Consider the following 27,042-nt stretch of genomic DNA (forward strand, 5'->3'; position numbering starts at 1 on the left):
GCTGGCAGAGCGAGGTGTGCAGGCACTGTGGGTGGTCTCTGCCCCGGGCACCGTTCACCCACAGAGGGCTGCCCAGGGCTGATGGTCAAGGCGTTCTCCAGCCTCGGGAGCAGCCTGAGGCCTCCGTGGGATGGTGGCTCCTGTGAAGTGCTTCCCAGGACCAGGTGACCGTGCTTCTGTGTTCGCCGTCCTGAAGCCCAGAGTGTCTGTCCGGCAGTGAGTGGCCGCAGCCCCTGCCCGCAAGGCTGTCGGTGCTGGCAGAGCTGGGGGAGGTGCCTTCCTCATGCCCCTTGCCATGGAGTCACTCGCAGCTGTTGAAATTCCTCACTCACAGCTCCAGACGCTCCCTCCAGAGTGACCAGGGTGGGACTTCCTGCTGTTCCAGCCCTGCCCCTCAGGACTATCTCTTGTCCCTGCCCTGTCGGTCCAGGGTCTGTGTTTCCATCCGGGGAGATGGGTCCACGCAGCAGCACCCTGTCGCAGGTAGGAGCGGATCGTTGGTTCACTGTACCTGTTCTTTTTGCTGAGGGGATCTGTTGCAGAGGAGCGAGGCCGGGCGTTATCCTGATGTCGGTGTCAGTCTCGGACGTTGATCACAAGCGCCTGAGGGTGGGTTAACTCGAGGGCGCGCCCGCGCCTCCTGGAGAGCAGCCCGCCAGCTGCTGGGCCCCGGCTCTCCCCAGAGCACGGAGGCTCTGCGGTGCCGTGTGTTCAGGGAACTGGTACTGTCCAGGCACAGCTGGGGGCAGATGTGCTGCAGGTCCTGCGCTCCGTGGTGTTGTGGTCAGACAGGATCTGAAGAGTGGCCTGGACTTGATAGCCTGGGGGCATTTGTGTCCCTGTGACTGTGTTACGTCAGCATCCTCATAGGAAGGGATTGGTTTCCGAGGAATCATAGGTGCTCGCGGGTATTCGTGGCGCTGCTTTGGCTGAATTCAGTACTTTTTGTTAAGTGCGTTTTCTGCTTTTGTCCCATCCGGAGGCCACATGGAAGGATTGTCTGCGTGATTGGCCCCAGTGGTCACGTTAATCTGCAGTGTTGGGATTTCGCGACCTTGCCCCGGGCTTCCTCTCCCTGCAGCCGGTGTCCCAAGAGCCTCGTTGGACCCGGGCAGGTGTTTCCTGGGAGCACCTCCTGGAGGGACTGTGGCCTTCTGACATGGCCGGACCGAGCGCCTCCCCCTCCAGGCTGGCCACTTTGCTTGTGCACCGCCGCTTCTGCAGAAAACTGCAGCTCCCTACCCCGTGGAGGCCGCCTCCTGCCGTGGTCTCGCCACTTGCGCTCTGGGTCAGCTTCAGTCACCTGCAAGAGCTGGAGGGCTCGTCCCGCCGGGCATGTGGGACCCGCCAAAGTTGCAACCGTGCAGACCCTTTGGAGATTGCTCTCTGCCCCATAGCTGCCTGCCTCGGGTGCCCGCTGGCTTCTGGCCCTTCCAGACCGTGCCTGTGGTCTCTCTGAGCCTCCACACGTAGATCGGACTTTGGCCGCAGCTGCCTCCTCATGCTTCTTGGCGCACTCCGCCAGTCTTCTCGACCGGCCCTCTGGTCCGCTGCGCCCTGGGGGCCGTGCAGCCCAGCCATCCTGGGACCCTGGGCTTCTCTTTGCTCTCCGCCACTGAGCCCGCTTAGCCCGAGTGCTCAGCATGCAGCCCCCACAGGGGAAGCACCTGCAATTCTTCCGGGAAGCGGAGCTCAGGCGCTCCCTTCTCCCCTCGCCCCAAGAGGGAAGCCCCTGCCTCGGCCCACGTGGCCTCCTTCCTCCTGTCCGGGTGGCCCCTGCCCGTCGATAACGCCTATCTCTTCTCTGTCACTAGGTGATGGTAATGCCCGAAGGAGCAGACACGGTGTCCAGGCCCAGCCCCGACTACCCCATGTTACCCACAATTCCACTCTCTGCCTTCTCTGACCCCAAGAAGACCAAACCGTCCCACGGCTCCAAGGTTAGTGAGGTGGAAGGCCCAGTCGCGTGGGGGCTCCGGGCGCCCTCCCCACGCCGAGCTGGGCCTTCCGCACCTGCACTCGCTCCCTTGGTGTCTTCCTCTTCGAGCTCTCTGTGCTCTCCCTTGCTGCTCACTGCCACTTCCTCACGATTTCAGGAATAAGCCAGGTGATCGCAGGCTCTTTGCCCTGTCCGTCTTGAGGCCAGAGACCCTGCCCTGTCCCCTCCCCTCCCCTTGAGCTCGGGCTGGGCCTCAGGACTGCTGGGCCCGAAGCCCCAAGAGCGCGTCTTCCATCCTCAGCCGCGGCTGCCGCCTTCGCGGCTTTCCCACGCGCCACTGGGCTGCCCCTGCTCTCGGCCGTGCCGGGCTTTCCTGGGGGCAGGGCGGAGGTGTGTGGGGGCCAGCCAGCAGGATTCTGAGGAGGAAGAAGCAATTTATCGTCTCATCTCGACCCAGTCGGGCAGCTGGCACTCAGCCTTCCTGAGGCCTCTCTCTCTCTCTGAACCGTCCCAGAGTGGCTGCTCCAAGGACGAGCTAGAAAGCCCCTCGGATGGTATCACCTTGTCCCTATAAACGCGAGAGCGCACCTTCCATTCCTCTGCAGCTGCCCACTTAGCGCCGCCATCCCTGTGGGGCCCTCGGGCAGCTCCTGGGCGTCACGTCCCCGACCCCACGCGTCTCTCCACTTCTCTGTGTTCTTCTTGCTTCACTTGCTTAGGGCTGGGGGTGTTGCAGGCCTGGGACGCCCCGGGCCGGACAGGCAGGGCTCTCGGCTGTCTTACCGCCTCCTGCGTGGGCCCAGGCAGGGGCTTTTGGCCCTTTCCACAAGACCAGCAGGTCTCGGAAATCCTCAGATCCATCAGAGTCTTGGGTAGGGGACATGGCCCTGGGGTCTCCCCAGGCCAGTTTTCCCTGCGCCTCACGGAGGTGAAATGAAAGGAAAGTTCTTGCTAGGGGTCTCGGCTGCTTCCTTCTCAGCCACACACGGTTCTTTGGAAGTCCATGCAAAACAGGAAGAGAAAGCATTGCTATTTCTTCTGTCCTGGTCATTCGAAAGTCACCATTCGAAAGAAACGCTGTGGAGAGATGTCCTCCCTGTAGCCTGCAGAGCTTCATCAGCCAGGGCTGCTCATGGCGTCTCTAGGAGTGTCTCTGAGACCCCCGGGAGCCCTGAGCCAGGGCTGTGTGTCTGCCAGGCTCAGGAGGCTGTGGGCAGAGTCGCTGGCTCTGCCCTCTCTACATTTGGGAGCCTTCTCCAGCCACCTGGCACGGACACTTAGGAGGCATCTGTGTAGGTTTCTCAGGCAGCACGAGGTCCTGCCGAGCGGCTTCTGTCTAAGAAAGCCCCTCGGCCTTGTTATCACAGTCGTGGCGTCGGAGCCGTCACCCTTGCTGTGTGAGCCCGCGAGCCACCTCTTCCCCAGCTGAGACCTTCCTTTGGGCGCTGGCCTTTTGCCTGGACAGTCGCAGAGAGGCCTCAGCCCGGCTCACTGAGGCCGGGAGGGAGGGGACGGGGTGGGCCTTTCGGGGCCTTTGCTTGCCGGAATCCCTCGGGCCGGGGGACTGCTGGTCAGTCTGGCTGCTGTACTGGTAGGTGACTTGGTCCCTGGCATTTGTCCCCACCTCACAGCCCCTACCCAGGGTGGCATGGTGTGACCGTCTGACCTCCTTGCCTAGGCTCATGCTGTGAGGACAGTTGCTCCCGTTGGTTCCCCACCCACAGCACGCCCAGACCTGCACGCGTGCGGCTGCTGTGGTGCCTGCGTCACCCTGTTTGATGTCAGGTGCTTGTCCTGGTTGCTCTTTCTCTAAATCTCGGTTCTTAACCACTTGGGGGTCACGGACAACTTTAATAAGAACATAACTTTGATGGATCCTTACCCCTAGGAGCGTCCACATTGTACTCAAAATTCAGCACATAATTCCCATGAGCCCGTGGCCTTGGGGGCCTATGCGTGCCCCTGGGAAGTCAGGCCCTGGTGGCAGTGGTGGCTTGGCTGACCCTAGGGCCAGGAGCCCATGGTGGGGACTGCGTCAGAGGCCGAAGGCATGCCCTGTGCATTTGCTCTCATTCCGCCCCTGGTGGCTGTGACATCAGCCGGGCTCTTTCGACCTAGACAGGCACGTATCCATTGCGAGAAGGGGACAGGATGGCACATGGCACCCCCTGCTTCATGCCCCCCCCCCCCGGGGAGCAGCCTGCTGGGGAGTGGAGCCACATTCCACATGCCAGCCCCAAGGGGGACACCCGTTGAGAGTGCTGCTGGGACCAGGCTGGCTGCGGAGGCTTGTGGTGTGAGCAGCCCTGCTCACTGCCCAGGGCGTAAGAGCCAGGCCAGGCCAGGGCAAGGGGGTGGCAGAGGCCCCACGGCCACTGGGACTGTCCCTGAGCCTTTAACGCGGTTGTGTTTTGTGGATTTGCAACAAGAAGACACAAACCGAGTCGACCAGACGTGCGGCAGCTGCTCCATCTGCCCCTGTGGTTCTTCGCTGGGAGTAGTCTGTCCCTGGACACTCAGGTGGCTTTGGGAGCAGGTAGCAGAGGCCCCCTGGCCAGCCTGCCCCTCACGCATGTCTGGGGCTGAGCTGATGAAGTGTGGCCGCCTCTGCCTTCCCTGGTGCTCTCGCTGGTTCCTGGGAGCCCCAGCCCAGGGCCATGTGGGCCGCCCTTGAGGTCTGGCTACCGCTGGTTTCCCTGCCGGGGAGGCCAGGCGAGCATTTACCCAGAGAGCCTCTGGGGCCCGCTGTGCACCTGGCCGGCCGCTGTTCCACACCCCTGGATGTGTGTGGTGACGCAGGGTGTCTGTAGGGAAGACGTGGCCCCCGCTGCAGGGAGCGCTGATGTGGTATGGAGGGAGGACAAGATGGACACGTACGAATAGCAAAGCTCAGGCTGGCGTGTGGGCTGTGCCACCGTCGGTCGCCAGTACTGGCTGCAGCCCCTTCCGTTGAGCACTCACAGCCAGGCCTGCACCATCGCTGGGGAGGTAGGTGCTCCTGCCCTCGTTCGGAGGAGATGCCTGCCTAGGGTCCCACGATGTCACTCCCTGGGCCTGTGTTCCAGCTGCTGTCTGTCTTTGCACCACTTCTGTCCCCAGTGGGAAGCCCTAGAGTCCAGGCTGCACTCTAAACCCTCCTGAGACGGAGACCAGGTGTGTCCTTCCTGCTTTAGGAAGGTTAGCCAGGCAGTTTTGATTCCGACGAGTCTAGGAGTTGTTTCTGTGCAGTGCCTGGGAACCCAGTAGGCACTCAATAAATGCTGACAGCGGAGCTGACTGCAGAGCTGGGGTGTGGAAACGCGGGGAGAAGGGCCAGGCCGGAGTGACGGAGCAGGGGCAGCTAGCGTGTGTGCTGGGGCCAGAGGAGGGTGCGACGAGGGGCGGGGCCTGCCGCCAGGGTCCCCCTGCCCGGTGGGCAGCTGCAAGCATTGGCGGGAGCGGGGTGATGTGGCTGCCGTGCTCTGTCTGACTCACGTGTGCTCTTCTTGAATCCCTCAGGGAATGTCAGTTCAATTCAGAGGGGACTCTTAGCCTGCAGTCGCCTGGGACCTGCTGACACTTCTTAGTAGTTTAAAGGGACAGCTCCATTTAAAACTCTCACCTGCTGCCTTACTTTTTCGCTTTATGGAAGAGTTTCTCTAGCTGAGGCTGAACCAGGTGGATTATACTTTGTAGGGGTCGGGGGTGGCGGCACAGAGTGGCCCCGAGATGCCGTGTGACCGTGTCTCTCCCCTTGCCCCCCACCCTTGGCCTTACAGGACGCCAACAAAGAGAGCAGCAAGGCCTCCAAGCCACACAAGGTGACCAAGGAGCACCGCGAGCGGCCCCGCAAGGACTCGGAGAGCAAGAGCTCCTCCAAGGAGCTGGAGCGTGAGCAGGCCAAGGGCTCCAAGGACGCCGCGCGGAAGCTGGGCGAGGGCCGGCTGCCCAAAGAGGAGAAGGCACCACCGCCCAAGGCTGCCTTCAAGGAGCCCAAGATGGCCCTGAAGGAGACCAAGCTGGAGAGCCTGTCCCCCAAGGGGGGGCCGCCAGCCCCGCCCCCACCCAAGGCTTCCAGCAAGCGGCCGGCTGCTGCGGACTCTCCAAAGCCCAGCGCCAAGAAGCAGAAGAAGAGCAGCTCCAAGGGGTCCCGGAGTGCCCCGGGCACCTCGCCCCGCACCTCCTCGTCCTTCTCAGATAAGAAGCCGACCAAGGACAAGAGCAGTGCCCGGGGGGAGAAGGGGAAGGCCGAGAGCGAGCCCAGGGAGGCCAGGAAGGCCCTGGAGGTGGAGGAGTCCAACTCGGAGGACGAGGCCTCCTTCAAGTCAGAGGTGAGAGCGGGTGGGGGGGCCAGGGAAGGGGCTGCTGGCTGGCGGGCAGTGTGGCAGGAGGGGTTCTGGAGCCCAGGGCTCAAGTCCTCACCAGGCAATGCGCCCACTTGCTCTCCGTAGCTCTGGGTGAGCCCCTGCGCCTTGTTGTGCCTCAGTTTCCCCTCCGCCAGGGTGGTGGCGCCTGCCCTGGGAGAGCTCTGCTGACAGCCCTGTGAAGCACCGCCTTCGGGTGCGCAGGGTCGGCGCTGCCTCCTCGTGCAGCCTCCGCGTGGGCAGGGGCTCAGTGGCTGCCGTGGGGTGAGCGTGTCTCACAGTTCTGCCTTGCCCAGCCACGGCAGGGTCAGCCTGGCGCGAGTCCCTCCCCCTGCTGACTGGGCGTCAGCAGCTCATCCTGCCCTCCCTGTCTGGAGGTTTCCTGATGGCCCCTGAGCTGTGCTCAGCTCCTGCCCAGGTGGCTGGTGGGGTCAGGCAGCGTCAGCCCTTCCCTCCCACTCGTGGGTGCCACACACAGCTGAGGCCTGGGGTGACGTTCTTGGTCGGCCCCACTGGTTTTCTAAGCATGGGGCCAGGACCCCTCTCAGAGGGCAGCCTGTCCAGAGGTGACTTGAGCCACAAGAGCCAGTGGCCAGAGTCGGCCTTGGAGCCAGCCTTCGTGTGGGCCTCAGATAGCGGCAGTGTCTTCCAGCGCTATGTCTGGCGTCTGGTGCTCAGCGCATGCATGAACGAATGAGGGATCGAGCCCCTCGCCTTTACTGCCAGTCCCACCCCCGATGGCCTTCTGTGGCTTCCACATCCTTACTTGCCCTCGAGGGGGGACGCTTTGCTTCCAGGGCTGCTGTTTGGGGCTCTGCTGGGACTTTGAAAGTGGTTCCCAGAGACGAAGCCAGTGGTGGTTTATGTCGTCAGCACTGATTCGTGGGCACCTTGTTGGAGGTGACGGTGCTGGCTGGGGGGTGACTGGCTCACCGACGTCCACGGGGCTGGTGAGGCTGAGTGCCCAGTGCTTCTTATACCGGGGTTGCCTGAAGACACAGTGTCACGTGCCCATGACCCTGAGGCCTGGTGCTGCCGCCCAGAAATCCCGGGCCTCACGCCCCTCCCAGCTGCAGGAGGGTCTGTGGGTGCCTTGTTGGTGCCTGAGTCTGCTCTGTCCTCCGTGTGTGCAGCAGCCACAGCTCTGGGCAGGTGCTAGAGGACATCCTGTCCTATGACCAGGCATGGCGTCTCTGGGGCACCACAGGCCCTGCCCTGCAGACTGGCCCCAGCAGTGTTGCTGCTCTGTCATGGGACACCTGGGATGTTCTTGGGGAACTTTCCACCACCTCGGGGCTGCCACTCCGGGTGGGGGCTGGATGTGTGGCATCTGTGCTCGGGACTGGAGGTGCTGGGGGGCGCGTGGGGGTTTCCTCTTGGCTGAAGAGGCCCATCCCACCCGCTGAGGGACTTCCGAGAGGTCCCTGACATTTCCTAGCCCAGGGGGCCCCGGAGGCTGGCTGGGTCAACCCCTCCCTGGAGGGGAGGCGCAAGGGAGGCGCAAGGCTGCGCTGCTGGGGAGCTGTGGCCGCCACACACAGTCAGAGTCACCTCCTCCCCGCCCTGCTGTGCCCGGCCCAGCCCCCCACTTCCTCCAGCTGCGGCTTTGGGGTCTCCTTGGCCCTTGGGCTTCCTGAGCCAGTCAGTACTGTGCGCGCATGGGCCAGCCGCGGGCCCTGGGTGCTCTGGGTGGCCGAGCACCCGCATGTGCTCTGGCAGCTCTTCTGACCACGCTGCCTCCAGGCCCTTGACTGAGACCGTTTCTGGATTCTTCTGCTCCCTGCCCCCTTGGGTTCACATGGAAGGAAAAGGCACAGGCGGCTGAGAAGCTCGTCTGGGGCCCTCCCCGCCCCTGTCCTGCTGACCCTGGGTGGTGGGAGTGAGAGTGTGCACGGAGTGGGGGGCCTAGGACCCTCCCCCAGCCCACCTCCCCACAGGGGAGTCCCCGCCCCAAGTTTCCAGAGGGCGGAGGGAGGACTGTGCAGGCAGCTGGCAGTTCCTTTATAGATGGGGAAACTGAGGCTTAACATGGGAGCACGCTGGCCCAAGTAGAGAGGCCAGGTGGTGAGGCTGGGGTGGGTAAGGACAGGGCCGCTGAGGCCATCACCTCTTACCTTATTCTGCCCCTCTCCCAGGACAAGCACTCAGCTCTGCGCGCGTGGGGTGGGGGGGGCGCCTGGCTGTCTCGGCATGTGTTCGGGGGGTCAGGTCTGTGTGGTGCCCCTTCTGGGGCTGGGAACCCTGCATGGGATTTCCCAGGGAGGGTTCCCCAGGGAACACCATTTGCCAGTGGGGGGTTGTTGGAAGGGGCTGGTGTGGGTGGGGTCAAGTGCGGTAAACCCTCGAGAAGACCCCTCTCACGCGCCAGGCACCTGCTGAGCCCTCTGAGTCTGCGCCTGCAGGGTGGGGGCTGCCTGGGGAGGGGCTCCTTTGCCAGGGTCTTCCCTCAGGTGGCACCTGCCAGGCCCCAGCAGGCCCGCCGGCTCCCTCCTCCGGCCCCTCCCTCCCTCCTGACAAGGGTGCTGAAGCCACTGAGTTCCCCCAGATGGGTTCCCCGAGGTGAGGGGGCTGCACATCCCCCATCCCACGGACAGGCCTGCTGGGTCTGAGACAGCCTTTGTGGGGCCTGGGAGGCCCTGAGCAAGGGCAGCTCTCTGAGCTGCGGACCCTTCTGCCCTCCAGAGCCCGTCCAGCCCCTGGGCCTGCTGTGTCCCCTGGCGCACACTCCTGTGGGGCAGCCCCATTCTGGCCCAGCCTCAGCACTCAGTGACCGATTCCTGTCCACCTGGGAGACGCAGCCCCAGGCTCCCCAAGTACAAACACGCACGCATGCATGCGTGCGCACCTGCTCTATCTCCCTCACCCGCGCATGTTGCCCCCTTGTGTCCTTGTCACGATTGTTTTTGCCTTTACTGCCCCCTGGTGGCTGAGCCCAGATGGACGGCTGCAGGAGGAGGAAGGACAGGCCAGGCTGGTCCACGGCATCTGTCACACGAGTGTGCACGCGCTTGTCAGCGCCTTGGGCAGTCGAGGGTGGTTGCGGCACCTGGGCAGGGAGATGGAGCCATCGGTCATCCCTGAGCCCCAGGACGGCATCTGGGTCTGGAAGAGAGGCTTTCGCACCCAGTTCTCCCGTTCCAAACCTTTCTGGGACACCTTCCTGGGTGGGAGCAGGACCCACACACCTTTGAGACCTCAGACCTTGCCCCAGCCTCCCTCCCTGAGAGCTGTGTAGTCCCCTGTGCTCGTGCCCACGCAGGTGGGAAAGCCCAGAGGTACTCTGAGCTGTCGCCTGGCACTACTGGAAACCTAGAAGTGCCTCAGCGTGGAAGTCCGGGGGTGTCCTGGGGCTGGGGTGGTGGCCGCAGGCTGCGCCTGGCCCCGGGTGCCGGCTCCCTGCAGGTTCTCAGCAGCGGCACAGGTGGGTGCCTTCAGGACCCTGGGGGTGTCTGGGGCAGACCTGCTGGGTGTCAGCACTACCACAGGGTGTTTGCTGTGCCCCTTTCTCAGCTGTAAGGTGATGGCTCTTCCCTTTCTCCCCTCCCCGCCCGCCCCTCCGTGGGGTGAAGTCCGCCCAGTCAAGCCCGTCCAACTCCAGCTCCAGCTCAGACTCCAGCTCAGATTCGGACTTTGAGCCGTCTCAGAACCACAGTCAAGGTGTGTAACGAGAGCTGCCGCAAGGGGGACCCACGGGAGCAGCCCCGCCCAACTGGAGGCCGGCGGGTGCAGATCCGGTGGGAGTTGCAGGCTCCCCACTCCTCTGCACGTGGTTGACTGGCAGCGGGGCCTGCTCCACACCAAGTTTTGGCCGGCAGCGCACCCCGAGTCTGGAAGCTGCTGCTGCCACCAGAAAGACTTATTGACGACTTGCTGGAGGGTGGGAAGGGCAGGCCGCAGGCCAAGCTGGGCTCTGCTGTATCCCCACAGATCCCCGCCTGTAGGATTTTTAATGGCTTGATGGGGTCTGTATTTAAAAGCAAAACAGGCTGGCGCAGTGGCTCATGCCTGTAATCCCAGCACTTTGGGAGGCCGAGGGCTGGGAGTTTGAGACCAGCCTGGGCAACATAGCAAGACCCCATCTGTACAAAAAAATAGAAAAATTAGCTGGGTGTGGTGGTGCGCACCTATAGTCCCAGCTACCCGGGAGGCTGAGACAGGAGGATCGCCTGAGCCCAGGAGGCTGCAGTGAGCTGTGATTGCACCACTGCACTCCAGCCTGGGTGACAGAACGAGACCCCATCTGGGAAAGATAAACAAATAAATAAAATAAAAGCAAAACAGGACCAGGTCGCTGAGCCCTGGTCCCTGGGCCCATCCCTGTGCTGATGAGGGGCCAGTGCCCTTCTGATGGGGACCTTGCCAACTGCCAGAGACCCTGGGCTCCGGCCCCTCCCTGCTCCGTGGGGCGTCCCCTCTTCTGCCCATCCCACCCCATCCCCAGGACCCTTGAGGTGCTGGGTGGCTGTGGTTAGGGCAGAGCATGTTCTGTGGCCGAGGCAAGCTGTCTGCATCTCTGCCCTCTCCCTGCAGGCTGGCCGGAGGCGGGTTGGGGAGGGTGCTTTCTGGGGAGAGGGCGTAAGGCCTGGTTGGCTGTGCCAGCCTGCTTGGAATTGGGAGGGCCCTGGGGGAGCCATCTGGAGCCCACGGGCCCTGGCCCAGACCCCAGCACCCACCATCGGCCAGCGGCAAGCTTCCCTCCTAGTGGGATGGACTGAGAGTCTTCTTCCCACACGGCTGCAATCCTGGGGGACGGGGGATAGGCGCGTGGGGGGGTCTGGCCTGGAATTCAGCCGAGCAATCGCGAGGGGGCTGGGGGATGGGACCCTGGAGCCGCACTCCCTCCAAGTGCTCTTATCTGCGGGGAAGGGGGGGAACCTGCGGGAGCAGGATCACATGACCAAGGTAATTGAGGGCTTTGTGTCCCTCTGTTGCCTTGGTAACAGGAATATAAACCAAGATGCCGTCTGTAGGGGACTGGAACCCTGGGCCTCTGGAGAAAGGGGCGGACGGGGGGCCGGGTGCAGCAGAGGGTACTGCCGAGGGGTTGGGCTGGCCCAAGTCGGGGTGCAGGCTGGACAGGGGGATCCCGTGCCCCCCGGGCAAAGCGTCTGTGCCCCTGGCTCCAGCTCCCGAGCCCTCCCCGGCGAGGGCTGGCTCGTCCTGGGCTCTCGGCAGAGCCGGCGATCTCTGCGCCTGGGAGCAGAAGAGAGGGTCTCCCCTGGCTGTGGCAATGGAGGGGCCCCGCGGCCCTGCTGCAGGACAGGGACCTGAGGCCTGCGAGCAGGGCCAGGAAGGTAGGGAGGGGAGGGGAGCCAGGGGGTGCTTCAGGAAGGGGTGGCCGTGGGCACGGGGCAGTTCCTGGAGGGGGCGGGCAGGCCCCGGCAGAGCCACCTCTCAGGCGGCTGCTGTGTGCACTGGGGTTGTCAGTGTCAGGAACCTTGGTGTGGCCCTGCGGGGGAGGGGCCGCAGGCTCAGCCGGGCCTTCCCTTCTCTACCCCTCCCCTGCCCTCCCGCCCTAGGACCCCTGCGCTCCATGGTGGAGGACCTGCAGTCGGAGGAGTCCGACGAGGACGACTCTTCGTCAGGCGAGGAGGCTGCCGTCAAGACAAACCCGGGGAGGGACTCCAGGTGACTGGGCCCAGCGGGGAGCTAGCAGGCACGGGCGGGGGCCCAGGGTGACCCTCTGGGTCTGCTGTGGTGGGGGGGCCTGGTGCCAGTCATGGAATCAGCAGGCTGGGGGCGAGGCCAGGGCTGGAGAGTCCCCTGGGAGGATTGGGGGGTCCCCAGGCAGCCTCAGGGTGGGCCAGAGCCGTGTGTTCTCTCCTGGTCACCCGATAGGGCACCTCAGGCAGTGTGCTAACTGGTGGCTGCCAGCAGGGGTGGGCTGCCCGGCAGCAAGGGTGGGGTGTTCTGAGAGAGGAGCCCAGTCGCTGTCGGAGAAGGAGGCTGGGAGAGGAGGCCATGCCAGAAGCCCGAAGCAGCCCTGTGTGGAGGGCAGGGGCGGGGAGCAAGCGGTTCTTCTGCTCTCGGGCCAGGGGACCCCCCCAGTTTCCCATGTGTGTTCCACGCACTAAGGACCCACCGAGAACCCTGGCCTGGGGCTTGCAGACGGCCAGTGTGGGGAGCAGCTTTTGCTGCCTGCGGTTCTTTCCCCTGCACGGTGCAGGGTGGGCTGGGGCACGTCCTTTGGATACCCCCAGCCCCTTGGCGTGATCCCACCGGGGTGGGGGAGCCTTGGCCCCAGACACATGGGCCTCAGGAGAGGTTTGGGGGTGTCCAGGGCAGTGGCCCAGTCTGCGTGCAGCTCTCCTCCTTGCCAGGCCGAGGCCTCCAGGCCTCCGTGGCTCCTCTTCAAGACGGGGTTGGTCATCGACCTGCACCCAGCAAGGCGCGTAGGAGCCTTCCAATTGTCCGTGCTGGTTAAACCGCCTTCCCGAGAGCCGCAGCTGTGATGCCCTGAACAGGCCTCCCTGTGGGCAGCGCTCCCCACGCCGGCCCACACGTGGGGGCTCTTGGCCTTCAGAAGGCCCAGGCCCAAGGCCCCAAAGGGGTCTTAGTCTCTGGACACAAGGAGGACAGGGACTTCCCTGGGACGGGTGGTGGCTGTTGGCTCCTGCCTCCTTTGGTGACGTTCAGTGCACATTCTGCTTGCACCGAGAGCCGTGAGTGGGGACAGGCCGACGGTCCCATTCTTGAGGGGCTCACAGCAGGGCATAGGGGCCTAGGCAAGGAAGCGCCTCTTGACGTCCTCCAGGGGCAGCTGCGAGGTCCCGGGCAGGGCAGGGGCTGCCGTTGTCAGGGAAGGGGCTACACAGGCCACGACATTGGAGCTGGTGCCGGCAGAGCCCCCACTCACCCTGCTCTGCCCCCGAGAGGCCCTGAGTCTCCGCCGGTGCCACCTGTGGGACACAGGGCAGAGGCGGGTGGGAGCAGTGGGCAGGGAGTGTCGCCTGGGCAACTAGAGCCACAGCTGGGGCGAGACCTGCAGCCGCCACAGCCAGAGTCCCCGAGTCCGGGAGGCAGCCGCACTCCCGACGCTCTTTGCGGGAGAGGTTCAGGGAGGCGCGGGAGAAACAGGCCGGAGCATCGTGGCCTCTGGTGCATTCTGGCGCTTCGTTCAGCAGCGAGGCCTGGGATGTACCGTGTTTTACATGTGTCATGGAGTGACAGATGTCAGGGCTGCTTCTCGCTGGATCCAGCCCGGAACATCCCTGACGAGCTGGGTCCCAGGCGGCCAGCGAGAGAAGCGGCTTCTGAGGAAAGCTTTGTGGGTTCAGGCCGGGGGGTTTCTGGATGTGGAGTGACCAAGCGCCTCCCCCTCGGTGGTCGTGGATGTTTGTCCCATGCAGTCCCCCTGGCAGCCTCTCTCAGATGAGGAAATCGAGGCAGGGGTGCAGGAGCTGCCCACCAGGAGGTGGGAGGCTGAGAGCCGGGACTTGTCGCCATCACCCCCACCCCCACCATGGAACCCAGGAGGCCCTCGTTCCCGAGTGCGCGGGGTTGGCTGGCGGCAGGGTCAGAGCAGGGCGGAAGGGGAGGGCGGTTGTCCTCAGGCAGTTAGAGGAGCACACCCAGCCAGCCTTGCTGGGGGCCAGTGGCTTCGTGCCTGGCGGGTTCTGGGTCTCTCTGGGCTGGGCTTGAGGCGGCCCCAGAGCCACTCAGAGCGAGCCTCGGTGCTGCTGGGCTGCTTTCCCCTCGGCGTGTTCCATTCCTTTCCTTTTCGTCAGCAGTAGCTGCGCAGAGTCGAGAGGGGTTGTCTGGGGGACCCATCTTGGCACACGGGAGGGGGCTGGGTGGGGTGGCAGGGACCTGACAAACCGTGTCGGTGTTCAGGTTGAGCTTCAGTGACAGCGAGAGTGACAACAGCGCTGACTCCTGCCTGCCCGGCCGTGAGCCCCCACCCCCCCAGAAGCCACCCCCACCCAACAGCAAGGTGAGCCCGGGAGGCCCTGGGTGTGCCCCACCATCAGGGCTGCTCAGGCGGCCCTGTCCCCATCCCAGAGGCTGAGGGTGGTGGGCGCAGGGAGGCTTGGTTCACGCCCAGGCCCCAGGATGGGCAGGCCCTGACTAAGCGGGGCTAGCCGCAGTGTCCCCGGACGGGATTTCGACAGGGCCTTGGTACTGTCCTGGGAGTGCTTGGGGGAGCGTCCCTGCAGCAGGGCCAGGCGTGGGCCAGAGCTCAGCGGGCATCTGTGGTTCCCCTGCAGGCATCAGGCCGGAGGAGCCCCGAGTCCTGCAGCAAGCCCGAGAAGACCCTCAAGAAGGGCGCGTATGACAAGGTGGGGGCACAGCCAGTGGGGGTCCCCAAACCACCCTGAGCCCCTAGAGTCAGACCGTCCTGGGCGAGGGTGGCCCTCACTCCTCTTCCTGGCACTGCCAGGGCAGGCTCCTGCAGCCCCAAGCTGACATACACTCTGGTGGCATCAGCCCTCCTGGGGCAGAACTGGCCACCTCTGCCCAGGGTGGTGCAGGGCCTGGGAGTGGGGGGGCTGGGACAAGCTCCTCCCCGGCCCCTACTGAGCCCTCCCCGCCCCCCACAGGCCTACACAGACGAGCTGGTGGAGCTGCACCGCAGGCTGATGGCCCTGCGGGAGCGCAACGTGCTGCAGCAGGTACCGACCCTCCCTGAGCACCGGGCGGCTGAGTCCTGAGGGTGGGGGGCCCGGCGGGGCACGGGCAGACCTGTCCTTGGCGCCCCGGTCCCTGAAGCCGCCCTGCCACCGCTTTGCAGATCGTGAACCTGATCGAGGAGACCGGCCACTTCAACGTCACCAACACCACCTTCGACTTCGACCTCTTCTCCCTGGACGAGACCACCGTGCGCAAGCTGCAGAGCTACCTGGAGGCCGTGGCCACATGACCCTGGGCCGGGTGCCGGCCCCCCGCCGCCAGGGTCCTGGGAGGCCGCGGCTGGGCCCCTCTCTGCCGACTGGCGCGCCCGCAGCACTGCCTTAGCGACCGCCCTGTCCTCGGCCCTCACAGCCAGCTGCACTTTCCTCGGCGGCCCCCCACCCGCCTCCCCAGCTCCCGGGCCAGGCGGGACTGGGCCGGCACTGCTGCTCCCAGCCACGCAGAGCCGCCCCCCGGGCTCCCCTGGGAGAGCGGCTGCTGCCGAGGGCGGCTGTGGGCCTTGCTCCCCAAAGGGGAAGAGACGGTCGCGGCTGGGGGCCCCTCGCCCGGCCTCGGGACCAGCCCTTGCCCCACAGCGGGCTGTGTGGCACGATTTCACTGCCAGGGCGTCTCTGAGCAGCCGGACCGACTGCTAGGGGCCGTCCCCAGGCTCCCCAAATGGTTCAGAACATGCCCCCCACCCGCCTGGACCTCAGAAGGCCCCGCCTGTGCGTCCGAGTGTCGTCCGTGTGGACCGAGCGCAGGCCTCTCCGCCGGCTCCCGCGCTGGGACTCCGTGCTGTATAGTTCTCTTACATTATGTGTGTGTGTGCGCTGTCTGTGCAAGAGCCGCGTCGGGTGTGCGCGTCAGGGCAGCAGTGCACGTGGGGGGGTGCGTACGGTGGGGCTTGTAGGTTAAGATGTCTCCACGGGTCTTGTGGTCGAGGCGCACGGAGTCCTCCTCCTCTGCTGTTCCAAGGACGCCGCCTCCTGCCGGGGCTCCCGGGCCTGTGACACTACATGGGGGCGGCGAGTCCTCAGGGCGCCAGGGAGCCGCGCGCTCCGCTCCGGGTGTCTGCCCAGCACCACCAGTCTCCAGGGACGGAGTCAACGCCCCGGAGCTCATCCTCCTCCCATGGGACCCTCTTCCTCCCTTTTGTTGATCAAGTCTTCGAACTTTGAAAAAAAAAAAAATGAGCTTTTGCCAAATAAGACGGGATAGTTTGTGGAGTTTTCCGAGGCACATCGGACTCCGAATTGACCCCTTGAGCGTGGGCCTCGGCCGCGCAGGCCAGGTCGCTTGGCTGGACTGGCCCCCCAGGCTGCCTTTCTCTCCGTGGCCGGCCGGCCCCCCACCGCCGCGGCCCACGCTGGTGCCGAGCCTAAGACTCACTCCTTGTTCGTCCGAGATCCTCCCGGGGCCGGACCGGTCCTCCCTGGCTCTCCCTTCCAGGACCAGGGACTCTCGTGGGGCCCACCCACCTCGGGTGCGTTCCTGGGGGCTGGAGGCCTGTCGCCTCTGCTTCCCCAGACCTTGATCCGAGGCTCCTCTAGCCTCCACCCCCGACTTCGAGTCGGTTCAAGTCCTGGTGCCCTGACCAAGATGGGGGAAGAGAGCTGGGGCCCCGCGGGGGGCTGCCCTCTCTCAAGCCCGTGGTTAGATGGCTCCTCCCCCCAGCTGTGAGGGGGTGAGGGCTCCATCTTCCCCCCCTGAGGTCCCTAATCTTGTCCCTGCTCTGATTCTGTCTGTCAGGCAGATCCTGAACACTCCTTGGGGTGAACCCTGTCTCCAAGGCTTCCCCCAGCGCCAGCTATCTGGGGAACACCCCAGAACCCCTGGGGAAAGGCCTGAGATGTGTGGAGGAAACCTCCGGGGCTCCTGACCACCTCCTCTGCCTCTGTCCCGGCCCCACTGCCTTCAGGTATCAGGAAGAGCGAGGCAGGCCCCGTGCCCCTCTGCCCTTCCAGGCAGGCCGGTAATACTCAGAGTGGAAGCCTTCCTGCCTGCTCCCGAAACCCTCCAGACATTGGACGGGAGGAGCTGGCCTGGGGTGGGCAGGAGGCAGCAGCTGCTGCTCCACCCTCCATGTACAGAGGCCGCCAGGGGTCTCAGGCCCTGGGCTTTCTCCTTCACGAGGATCCCTTGGGATCCACACAGCGACGTGAATAGCCTTCCACTCAGCCGGAGGAGGACCGGGCTCTCCTGCCTGCCCTCAGCGGCCAAGCGTCTGGCCCTTCCTGCTGCTTCCAAGGCCCCCGGAAGCACCGACCCACGTCTCACTTACCTCCTCTGGCCGGAAGGTGTGCTCACCGCTGTCCTCCAGAGCTGCTCTGGGCCCAGGGCTGGCTCCGTGACCACCCGATGGACATGCCAGGCAGCCAGGGCCCCACCCCCGCCCCCACTGCCCGGCGGCTGGGCCCAAGAGGGCTTTGGGGACGCTTCCATAGGAAGGGGCCCGGCACTTTGTGATTGCCGCGTGTTTTGTGTTACGCCGCCCGCCCCCAGTGCAAACCCCTGTGTTTTGCTCTCTCCTGAACAAAGTGTAAACCGACGCCGGAAAGCGAATGGTATCGAATACCTTTCTTTGCCCATAAGGGTTTTTACAAAGAATGTGTCTCACTAGGAACTAGGACACTTCGGCCGAGACCAACTCCTGGATAAAAGGAATAAGGAGAATTGTGTTTGTAACGAGTTACAGGATTGTTTCTGTCCTGGATTTTAAACTTTTTGTTAAATTGTGAAATTATGGAGGAGTTTTATAGGAAAAAAGTGAAATAAAGTCAGATGGGAAAGCAAACTTGCACATCTGTGTGGTTCCTCCTGCTGAGTCGGGAGGTGGGGCATGCGGTAGCATGGGATGCCCTATCCTACTCTCTTCCAGTGCCTCCAGATCAGTGACCAGGGAGGGAGGGAGAGCCGGGGGCGGGGAGTGGGTTGGAAAGCAGTTCTGATTTCATAGGGGAGGTGGATGGATGGATGGATGGATGGATGTGGGTGGATGGAGTTGGATGGATGGATGGATGGATGTGGCTGGGCGGGTGGAGTTGGATGGATGAAGGTGGGTAGGTGGATGGTTAGACGGATGAGTTGATGGATGGACGGATGGACAGATAGAAAAACATGGACAAAGACATCCTTTGCCAGAAGCCCAGGTGCCTGTGTGTCAGTTTACCTATGGTGGGTTTTTCTCCAGCCTCGGTGTGGCAGAGCTGAGTGGACCTCTAGGAGACAGAGCTCTTGCTGCTGCAAGATCAGCTCTTGCTGAGCAGATCTGTCCACTTGGGGCTCCAGCTCCACCCAGAGGAGCAGCAGTTCATTCCTGAGTGGCCCACACCAGAAGCTGATGCCCTCTGGCCACCCCGCCTGCAGTGGCAGCCACTGATGGAGATCACAGACAGAGATCTGCAGGCTTTGGGGGACGGTTGCAGATCTGAGCTTCTAAAGTAGCATTATGGAGTGAGAGGGTCTAGAGTGGCCCCCAGGGTTCCTGGACCCCCATGACACAGTGGAAGGACTGTTTATGTGTAAAAATATTGTAGAGCTTTCACTAAGGGTTATCTCGAGGACCCTTCACAACCACTTGATGAGGCACTGCTGTTGCAATCCCCACTGACAGATGAGGAAACAGCCTCAAGGAGCTGACTTACCTAAGACGATACTAGCATGCGTATTTCCACAGCTCGGGCCAGGTGTGCGCGACATCGTAGCTGTCGTACTCATGTGCTCACTCACCAGTGGTCTGGACCGCTGACGGGCATCGTGGAGAGCTTTATAGAAAGATGCCAGAGCCCATCCTTGGAAGCTGTGGTTCTATAGCTCTAGAGCAAGACCCTCCAGAAGGATCCACAGGTGACTTTGAAGCCTACACATTTCACTGTAATAACTGCTTTGGCTGCATCCTGCGCGTTTCGAAATGTCATATTCTCATTCAGTTAAATTATTTCCTAATTCTCACTGTAACTTCTTTGACCCCTAGATTATTTTAAAAGCTTCTTGCTTAATTTCCGAACGATTGGTAATTTTCTAATTTTATTCTAGTTGGGATCTCCTGTGGTCAGAGATCATTTAGTGATTTATTTCAATTCTTTGGAATTTGTCAAGACTGACTTTACAGCCTAGCATATGGTCTGTTTTGGTAAATGTTTCTTACATTTCTGAAAAGAGTGTCTATTCTGTTGGATGTCGTATTTTATAAGGGTCAGGTTACTCTTCAAATATTCTATATTATCTATTTTTTCCTTTAATTCTGCCCCATTTTGAAGTTACGATAGTATGTATAAATTTATAATTGTTTTACTTTCCTGGTAGATCGTTCCTTTTTATTATAAATGTCCCGTTTTATCTCTGGCAGTACTTCTTGTCTTTAATCTACTTTGATATTACTATAGCAACTCTAATTTTCTATTTGTCCCATCTTTTATTTTTTTATGTTTTGAGACAGAGTCTCGCTCTGTCACCTGGGCTAGAGTGCAGTGGCCTCATCATAGCTCACTGCAACCTCGAACTCCTGGGCTCAAGTGATCCTCCTGCCTCAGCCTCCCGAATAGCTGGGACTATGGGTGCCACCTCATCTGGCTAATTTTTCTATTTTTAGTAGAGACGGGGTCTTGCTTGTGCTCAGGCTGGTCTTGAACTCCTGACCTCAAGCGATCCTCCCACCTTGGCCTCCCAGAGTGCTAGGATTACAGACGTGAGCCGCCACGCCTGGCCTCGGGCGCTATTGACACCTCCCTGCCGCACAGTTCTTCCTGGCATGTCCTGAACACTGCGGGGTGCTGCGTAGCACCCCGGCCTCCACCCCCTCCACGCCAGGAGCGTAGCTCCCCAGCGGCTCCCCAGACACGACAACCGCAGATGTCTCCAGACACCACCAAGGGAGCCCTGGTGTAGACTTGCCCCCAGGTGAGAGCCACTGCTTTGGTGAACTGATTTTATTATTCTTTTCCATTTAAAGCACCTCCCCAAGGAGAGGCATGCTGGTTAATAGCAGGTCCCTCACTGGCACTGGTTTCCCTCCCTCTAGGAATCGGCTCCTTGATAAGGAGGGACACAGAGAGGGGGATCGCGGCTCCTTTCACAGAGAATGGAGCCCACACACGGCGCCCTCTCCTGGCCTCTGCTAATTGTCCTCGTAAAACTTTTCGATCTCGGCTTGGTACATCTTGGCCACGATGCCCCGCTTCAGTTTCGTGGTCGCCCCTGTAACAGAAGCAAGTCCGAGGTGGGGCCTTCCCACCCACTGCTCCTGGGAGGTCCCCACGTGGCTGCTGGCAGCCCCCGCCACCCTACAGGACAAGGCGTTGAGGTGTCAGAGGGCCGAGTCCGTTGTAGGGACGCAGGCGACAGACGGGCATGGGGCAGCAGGACGCTTTGACTGGGCAGCCAGCAGAACAGGACTGGGTGCCGGAAGCCCATCCCAGAGCACCCTGAGAATTCCCACATGTGAGACTTAGTGGAAGCGCTGGTTCAAACCGCAGATGCCAGGCCAGGCACGGCAGCTCACGCCTGTAATCCTAGCACTCTGGGAGGCTGAGGCAGGACAGTCACTTGAGCCCAGGAGTTTGAGACCAGCCTGGGCAATATAGTGAGACCCCATCTCTATAAAAAATTTTTTAAAAATTAGCCAGTCATGGTGGTGCATGCCTGCAGTCCCAGCTACTCGGGAGGCTGAGGCAGGAGGATCGCTTGAGCCCAGGAGTTGGAGACTGCAGTGAGCTTATGATGACTCCACTGCACTCCAGCCTGGGTGACAGAGCGAGATCCTGTCTCAAAAAATGAAACAAACTGCAGAGGTCAGGGACCCAACCCCAGAGGTCTCAGGCATTTTAACAAGCACACTAGGGGAGTTGGGTGTGAATGGCCCTTGGCCCATGCTTTGGGAAACGGGGTCTGTAGATAAAGCCCAACTTCTCCAACACGGTCGTTTTGAGGGAGGCTCTCTCAGCACACCAAAAGCCAGGGATCAGGGCTGGTGTGCGATCCTAGGCTGCCGCTCACCTTCAGGTTTTGGAGCAGCCCCTGGGACAGGAGCAGAGGGATCTCAGCCACACACCCTGCACCCAATCAGGACTTAAACATGGGAAGCCAAGGCGGGAGGATCACTTGAACTCAGGAGTTCGAGACCAGCCTGAGCAAGAGCAAGACCTCATCTCTACTAAAAATATAAAATCAGCTGGGTGTGGTGGCTCGTGCCTGTGGTCCCAGCTACTCGGGAGGCTGAGGCAGGAGGATTGCTGGAGCCCAGGAGTTTGAGGTTGCTGTGAGCTAGGATGACGCCACGGCACTCTAGCCCGGGCGACACAGCAAGTCTCTGTCTCAAAAAAAAGAAAAAAAGGACTTAAACATGTTTCACCGAACGGTACAGGCAAGACCATGTGGCCACGGCCTGCCAACCCAAGCCAGCCACGCTCAGCCTCAGCGCATGGCTGGCAGGATGCCAGTGACCATTTGGGACCCCGCCCAGGTGGCTCACCAAGCTCCCCGGCACCGACGGAGAAGTCCGTGTCGAGGATGGCCCACTTGACGATCTTGGTGCTCTCCGATGTGGCTTCTCTGTTGACAGTGTCGATGGCCCGATCGATGAACTCCGTGATGAGGGGTCCTGGTTGTTGATGATGTCCGACACCCTGGTGGAACGGCTCTTGAGCTGCCGGCAGAAAGCCACGGCCTCGCTGGTCAGCGCGTCCCGAGGCTCTCCTGCTTCCGCGTTGACCTGGCACTGCCGGAGGGGACAGGGTCAGGTCGCCCCCAATCCACCTCCGCACGCGCCACTCACACATCCACCCCCGAACCCCAGCATCCTTATCTTACAACAGGACAGCAGCCCACCCAACCGGCTGACATGCCAGAGTGTCATGGGGCCCAAGGACAGCCTGAGGCACCTTCAGTGTGAGCAGGGCGCACAGGTACGGCGTATCCTGGCCCACCAGGACCGCGTAATGCACGATGGGAATGAGCATCTTCACCTGCTCCTCGATGGGACTCGGGTTGATCTTCTCCCCAGAACTGAGAGTGATAACATCTGTGTGCGGAAAGGGAGGAGGGTTTCGTCTCTGAGAAGCTACACCAAGTTGGCTGTCATGGAGGCCTGGGTGGGGGTTTGGGGTGGGGGAAACTGTCCCAAAGCAGCCCCAGCTTGCAAGGGGCCCTCTGCGTGCAGACGTCAAAGATGCATCCCAGGCATACAAAGGACACCCCCCTTCCTCCAAGCTGGATGACAGCCCTCGTTTCAGATTTGTGCTGTGTGCAACCTGCACCACTGTCCGTGGCAGCCCTCCCTTGCTCACCATGCACATTGCCCATGATGTACAGAAAGTTATTAGCATCCAAGAAGCCCAGGTCCCCCGTGTGCATCCAGCCTAGGGAGTCAATCTTATCCTTCGTCCCTGCCTTGTTGTTGAGATAACCCATGAAGATGTTTCGGCCCCAAATGCAGATGTCCCCGACGCCATCCTTATCTTCCTTATGCACCTTGGTGTGGGTGTCCAGAAGCGCCTTCCCGCAGCTGTGGGGAGTGGGCAGGAAGGGGGAGTGTTAGACATGGGCGGATACCATCCCTCACCATAGTAGGGACTCCCCTGTCCCCTGCTCACAACCCGTCTTCCTCTTATCCACAAAACCACTCAGATCCTAAGTCTTCTCTGTCTTCCTTTCGGCTCCTAGAGTCCCACGGATCCAAAGTGGGGGCAGATAGAGAAGGAAAATAGGGTGTAGACCTGTAGAGTGGAAGGAAAGCAACCTGGCCGAGCCTGGCTCTGAGCCAAGCCCGAGGGGCACATGGGGGCTTCACACTCAGCCCCTGTCCCCCAGGAGCCGAAAGAACAGCCCAAGGGACAAGGCAAGACATGGATAGGCCAGGGGTGGTGGCTCACACCTGTAATCCCAGCACTTTGGGAGGCTGAGGCAGGAGGATGACTTGAGCCCAAGAATTTGAGACCAGCCTGGGCAACATAGCAAGACCCCATCTTTACAAAAAAATTAAAAATTAGCCAGGCGTGGTGGTGTGCACCTGTAGTCCCAGGTACTCGGGAGGCTAAGTCAGGAGGATCACTTGAGCCCAGGAGTTCAAGGCTGCAGTGAGCTATGATGACACCACTGCTCTCCAGCCTGGGTGACAGAGTGAGACTTTATCTCAAAAAATAACTAAACTCAAGGCACCTTTTGGATAGAAATGGTTGCTGTTGAAGGTTTCCAGGCAGGGAAGAGAAAACAGTTAATACAGTCCAGGCAAGAACGAGGGCTTCCACCAACCTGTTTCTCTCTTTGGAAACCAGAAGGGCTGGTGCCTCAGCTTCTCCAAGTCTGAGGTTCCTACCAGGGTACCTGGACACCATCCTCTGTCCTCTTTCTCTCCAGGCTGTCTGGAGACTTAGGGCAGCCTTGCAGCTGGTCCCGGCCAACACTTGGGACACACACTGCTGTGGCATGAATTATATCCCATCCCCCAGGCTAGATTGAAGCCCTAACCACCACCCCCCACCCAAGGTGATGGTATTTGGAGGTGGGGCCTTTAGGAGGTTATTAAGGTTAGATAAGTTCATCAGGCTGGGGCCCCCGTGATGGGATTAGTGCCCTTATAAGAAGAAACCCCAGAGAGCTTGCTCTGTCCCCACTATGTGAGGACACAGCAAAAAGGCGGCCGTCTGCAAAGCCAGGAGGAGAGCCCTCACCAGGAACCGAACCATCTGGCACCTTGATCTTGGACTTCCAGCCTCCAGAACTGTGAGAAAATAAATCTGCTCCCATGAACTAATCACCTCCCAAAGGGCCCACCTCCTAATACCATCGCCTTCGGAGTTAAGATTTCACACTGAATTTTAGGGGGACATAAACATTCAGACCATAGCAGCCCCTGAACCCCCTCTTAAAGAAGTTATTAATTTTTTTAGAGACAGCGTCTCGCTCTGTCACCCAGGCTGGAGTGCAGTGGTGTGATCACAGCTCACTGCAACCTCCACCTCCCGGGCTCAAGCGATCCTCCCACCTCGGCCTCCCAGAGTGCTGGGATTACAGGCGTGAGCCACCCCACCTGGCCATAAATTGTTTTAAGTTGCTAGGTTTGAAGGTGACTTTCACAAAGCAATACACGCACTCATATACAGTGGTTCTCACCTGAGATAACGGGGTGTCGAAAATGATTCGCCGTTAGTAAGGATAACAGTTTGCAAATCAAAATACAGATCAGAAGGGGCTTGAGCTCATCCCCTGTAGGTCCACTCGCCCGTTTGTCTTTGGACCTGTGCTCCTCGGTGGGGGACAGCCAAGCGGGGTGACAGCATTCACTAGGGACCCAGGTGAGGAGAAGGGGCGGGCCGAGCTCGGCCCTCGCCCTGGCCCTCTCTCTGTGCCTGTCCCTCCGCCAGGACCCACCTCAGCAGCCGGAAGGCCTGTGGCTGGACATGGAGTGGATGCCGGTGCTCTCGGTCAGGCCGTAGAACTCGAAGATGGGTATGTTGAGGCTGAGGAAGAAGTCCAGGGTGGTCCTGGGGAGCCCCAGCCCCATGTTGAAGAACTGCCGGCAGCGTTCCAGGCCGAAGAACTTCCTGGTGCGGTCGAAGGTCAGTGTCTTGGCCAGGCCAAAGCACAGCGGAAGATTCCTCTGCCTTGAGAAGCAGACACGGGGCAGCAGAGCTCGGCCTCAGGACGCCCCGGCCCGGCCTCCGGCAGCCCCCCGGCGTCCCAGCCTCACCCAGACATCCGCTTCGTGTTGGCCTTGAGCCCCAGCGCCATGGCCCACTTGTCGATCTTCCTCCGCAGCAGGGTCGAGCCCAGGTGTCTGGCCTTGAGTCTGTCGGATATCTGGTCCCAGATCCCGGGGACATCGTAGAACGTGGTGGGCCTCACCTCCCGCAGCATGTCGATCAGAGAGCCCTGCGCGGGACGGGACGGGGGCGTCCGGGCCAGCTGAGGCGGGGTCCTCAGTCGTGTCCCCCCACCCATGGCCCCCGCCAGACTGGACACAGCTGCCCATGGCGGCCCCCACCCACTGCCCCCCAGTGTTTGAAATCCCAGGCCAGGAGCCAGGTCATGAGTGACGCAGGGAGGTGGTTACGGCGGCCACTGGAGCTCGGGCGGGGACCACCCTGCCTAGGCGGACATGGCAGAGTCCCTGGCACCATTTTACTTCCTGTCTCTGTGGATCTGACGACTCTAGGGACCTCCTGTGAGTGGAATCACACAGGACGTGTCCTTCTGGGTCTGGCTTCCCTCACTGAGCACGATGTCCTCAAGGCCCAACTACGTTGGAGCAGGTGTCAAAATCTCCTTCCTTTTCATGGCTGAGTGATGTTCCACCACATGCATGGACCCCGTGGTGTTTATCCGGTCACCCGTTGAAGGACACTCACACACTTTCAATGGCTCCACTTAGCTTCCTGTACTTGTAGTTTTTGTACCCGAGGAAGGGTGGCGAGGGTGCTTCCCATTCTCCGTAACCTTAGCTCTCATCTGTTTCCCACTTTTGCCTTCGCAGATGGGGAAACTGAGGCCCAGAGATGGGGTAGGGCCAGCTGAGGGGGTGGGCTGAGGATTCCCAACGTGAACTGAGCCCCCCACTCAGGGCAGCCCCTCATCCACCACCCTCCCCGCCACCACCTTGCCTGCGCCCACCCGGCAGGGGTCGGTGGGGGGGCAGGGCTCTGATCACCTTCAGAGCGTCCGGCTGGGCAAAGTAGAGCATCCCGGCCACCGAGATGGAGACCCGCATGTCGAAAATCTGAGACCCGATGTAGCTGAGCGGGAGGTAGCTCACCAAGATCTCCTGCCCCTCTGGCGGGCGCTTATAAGAAAGGCTCTGAACGGTGGCCGCCGTGGTCCAGGTGATCTGAAAGACACCTTACCTGTCAGTCACCTGGGGGCCGACTCGCTCTCAGTCCCCAGAAGCGGCCGCCCAAGCGGCTGGCTGGGGACAGAGCTGGGGCCCCAGCCCTCTCTGGCCGGGACACTCACGTTGTCGTGGCTCAACATGATGGCTTTGGGGGGGCCCATGGCCGCCAGGCTGAAGACCAGGGTGCAGCACTGGTTGGGCTTCTGGGAGTCAATGACCCGGTCCAGCCTCTCGTCCGAGACCTCATGTGAGAGGTCCAGGAACCGTTGCCACTGCAGAGAGGCCCCGGGAAAGCCCCCAAGGTCCCCCTCAACCCAGCGGCCTCGGCTCCAGGTGGGGGACTCTTGGAGCTCTTGGCCTCACCCAGCACAGAGCTTGCCCCTCGGTCCCCCGCCTGTCCTCTGCCTGGCTGGGACGTACCGAGTACAGGTTCGTCTGCTCTGACCGGATCACCTCCTTGTACTGCACGATGCCTTTGAGATGCTTCAGGCAGCCCCGGATCTGCAAGACACCAACGGGCTCGGCCTCAGGGTTTGTGGGCACAAAGGCAGGCGACACGCAAGCCTGCAACCATCACCACTATCCACTTCCAGAACATTCCATCCATCCCTCAAAAGGAAACCTTGAACCCATTAGCAGTCGTTGCCCTCCCCCAGCCCCTGGCAACCACGAATCTGCTCTCTTTTTTGTGGATTTACATACTCTGATGATTTCCTGTAAGTAGAATCACGGCCTGTGGCCTTTTGTGTCCAGTTTATTTCACTGAGCGACTTTAGAAAATCCACTTGGCAGCCTGGATCAGAGCTTCACTCCTTTTTATAGCTGAATGATATTCCACGGCATGGACAGACCACGTTTGGCTTATCCATTCATCCTCCGATGAATATTTGGGTTGTTTCCACTTACGGGTGATCGTGAATCATGCTGCTGTGAATATTTGTGTACCAGGATTTTGTTTGAACGCCTATTTTTAATTCTCTCTAGGAGTGTTACGGCTGGGTTCTGTGGGCATTCTAGGTTTAACTTTTTGGGGAACTGCCAGACTGTTTTCCACGGTGGCTGCACCATGGTTCACGCCCACCAGCCACGCACACAGGTTCTAGTTTCTCCGCATCCTCGACAACACTTGCTATGATCTGCCTCTTTGATTCTAGCCATCCTACTGTGTGTGAAGTGGGATCTCGTGGAACTCTGGATTCGTATTTCCCTGGTGACGAATGACATTGCACATCTTCTCACGTGTTCATTGGCCATGTGGCTGTCTCCTTTGGAGACATGTCTATGCAAGCCCTTTGCCCATTTTTAAATTAGCTTTTTGTCTTTTT

General features: G+C 61.2%; 1 protein-coding gene across 2 annotated transcripts in view; it reads left to right on the forward strand.

Moving 5' to 3' along the window:
• Positions 1 to 15,891, forward strand: part of MLLT1 (myeloid/lymphoid or mixed-lineage leukemia (trithorax homolog, Drosophila); translocated to, 1) — a 49,454-nt gene extending 33,563 nt beyond the window's left edge. Inside the window, exons 5-12 of one of the 2 annotated variants that reach the window (XM_012646302.1) lie at positions 1,815 to 1,940; positions 5,698 to 6,249; positions 9,852 to 9,939; positions 11,802 to 11,910; positions 14,116 to 14,215; positions 14,490 to 14,561; positions 14,823 to 14,894; positions 15,014 to 15,891. In XM_012646302.1, coding sequence (XP_012501756.1) covers positions 1,815 to 1,940; positions 5,698 to 6,249; positions 9,852 to 9,939; positions 11,802 to 11,910; positions 14,116 to 14,215; positions 14,490 to 14,561; positions 14,823 to 14,894; positions 15,014 to 15,142 — 1,248 coding nt within the window. In that variant the 3' untranslated portion in view covers positions 15,143 to 15,891. The remainder of the gene's footprint in view (positions 1 to 1,814; positions 1,941 to 5,697; positions 6,250 to 9,851; positions 9,940 to 11,801; positions 11,911 to 14,115; positions 14,216 to 14,489; positions 14,562 to 14,822; positions 14,895 to 15,013) is intronic. The other variant, XM_012646303.1, reaches the window with a different exon arrangement.
• Positions 15,892 to 27,042: the final 11,151 nt, after the last annotated feature.

This window comes from Propithecus coquereli, unplaced genomic scaffold (assembly GCF_000956105.1).
Source record: "Propithecus coquereli isolate 6110/MARCELLA unplaced genomic scaffold, Pcoq_1.0 Scaffold241, whole genome shotgun sequence".
Classification (NCBI taxonomy): domain Eukaryota; kingdom Metazoa; phylum Chordata; class Mammalia; order Primates; family Indriidae; genus Propithecus; species Propithecus coquereli.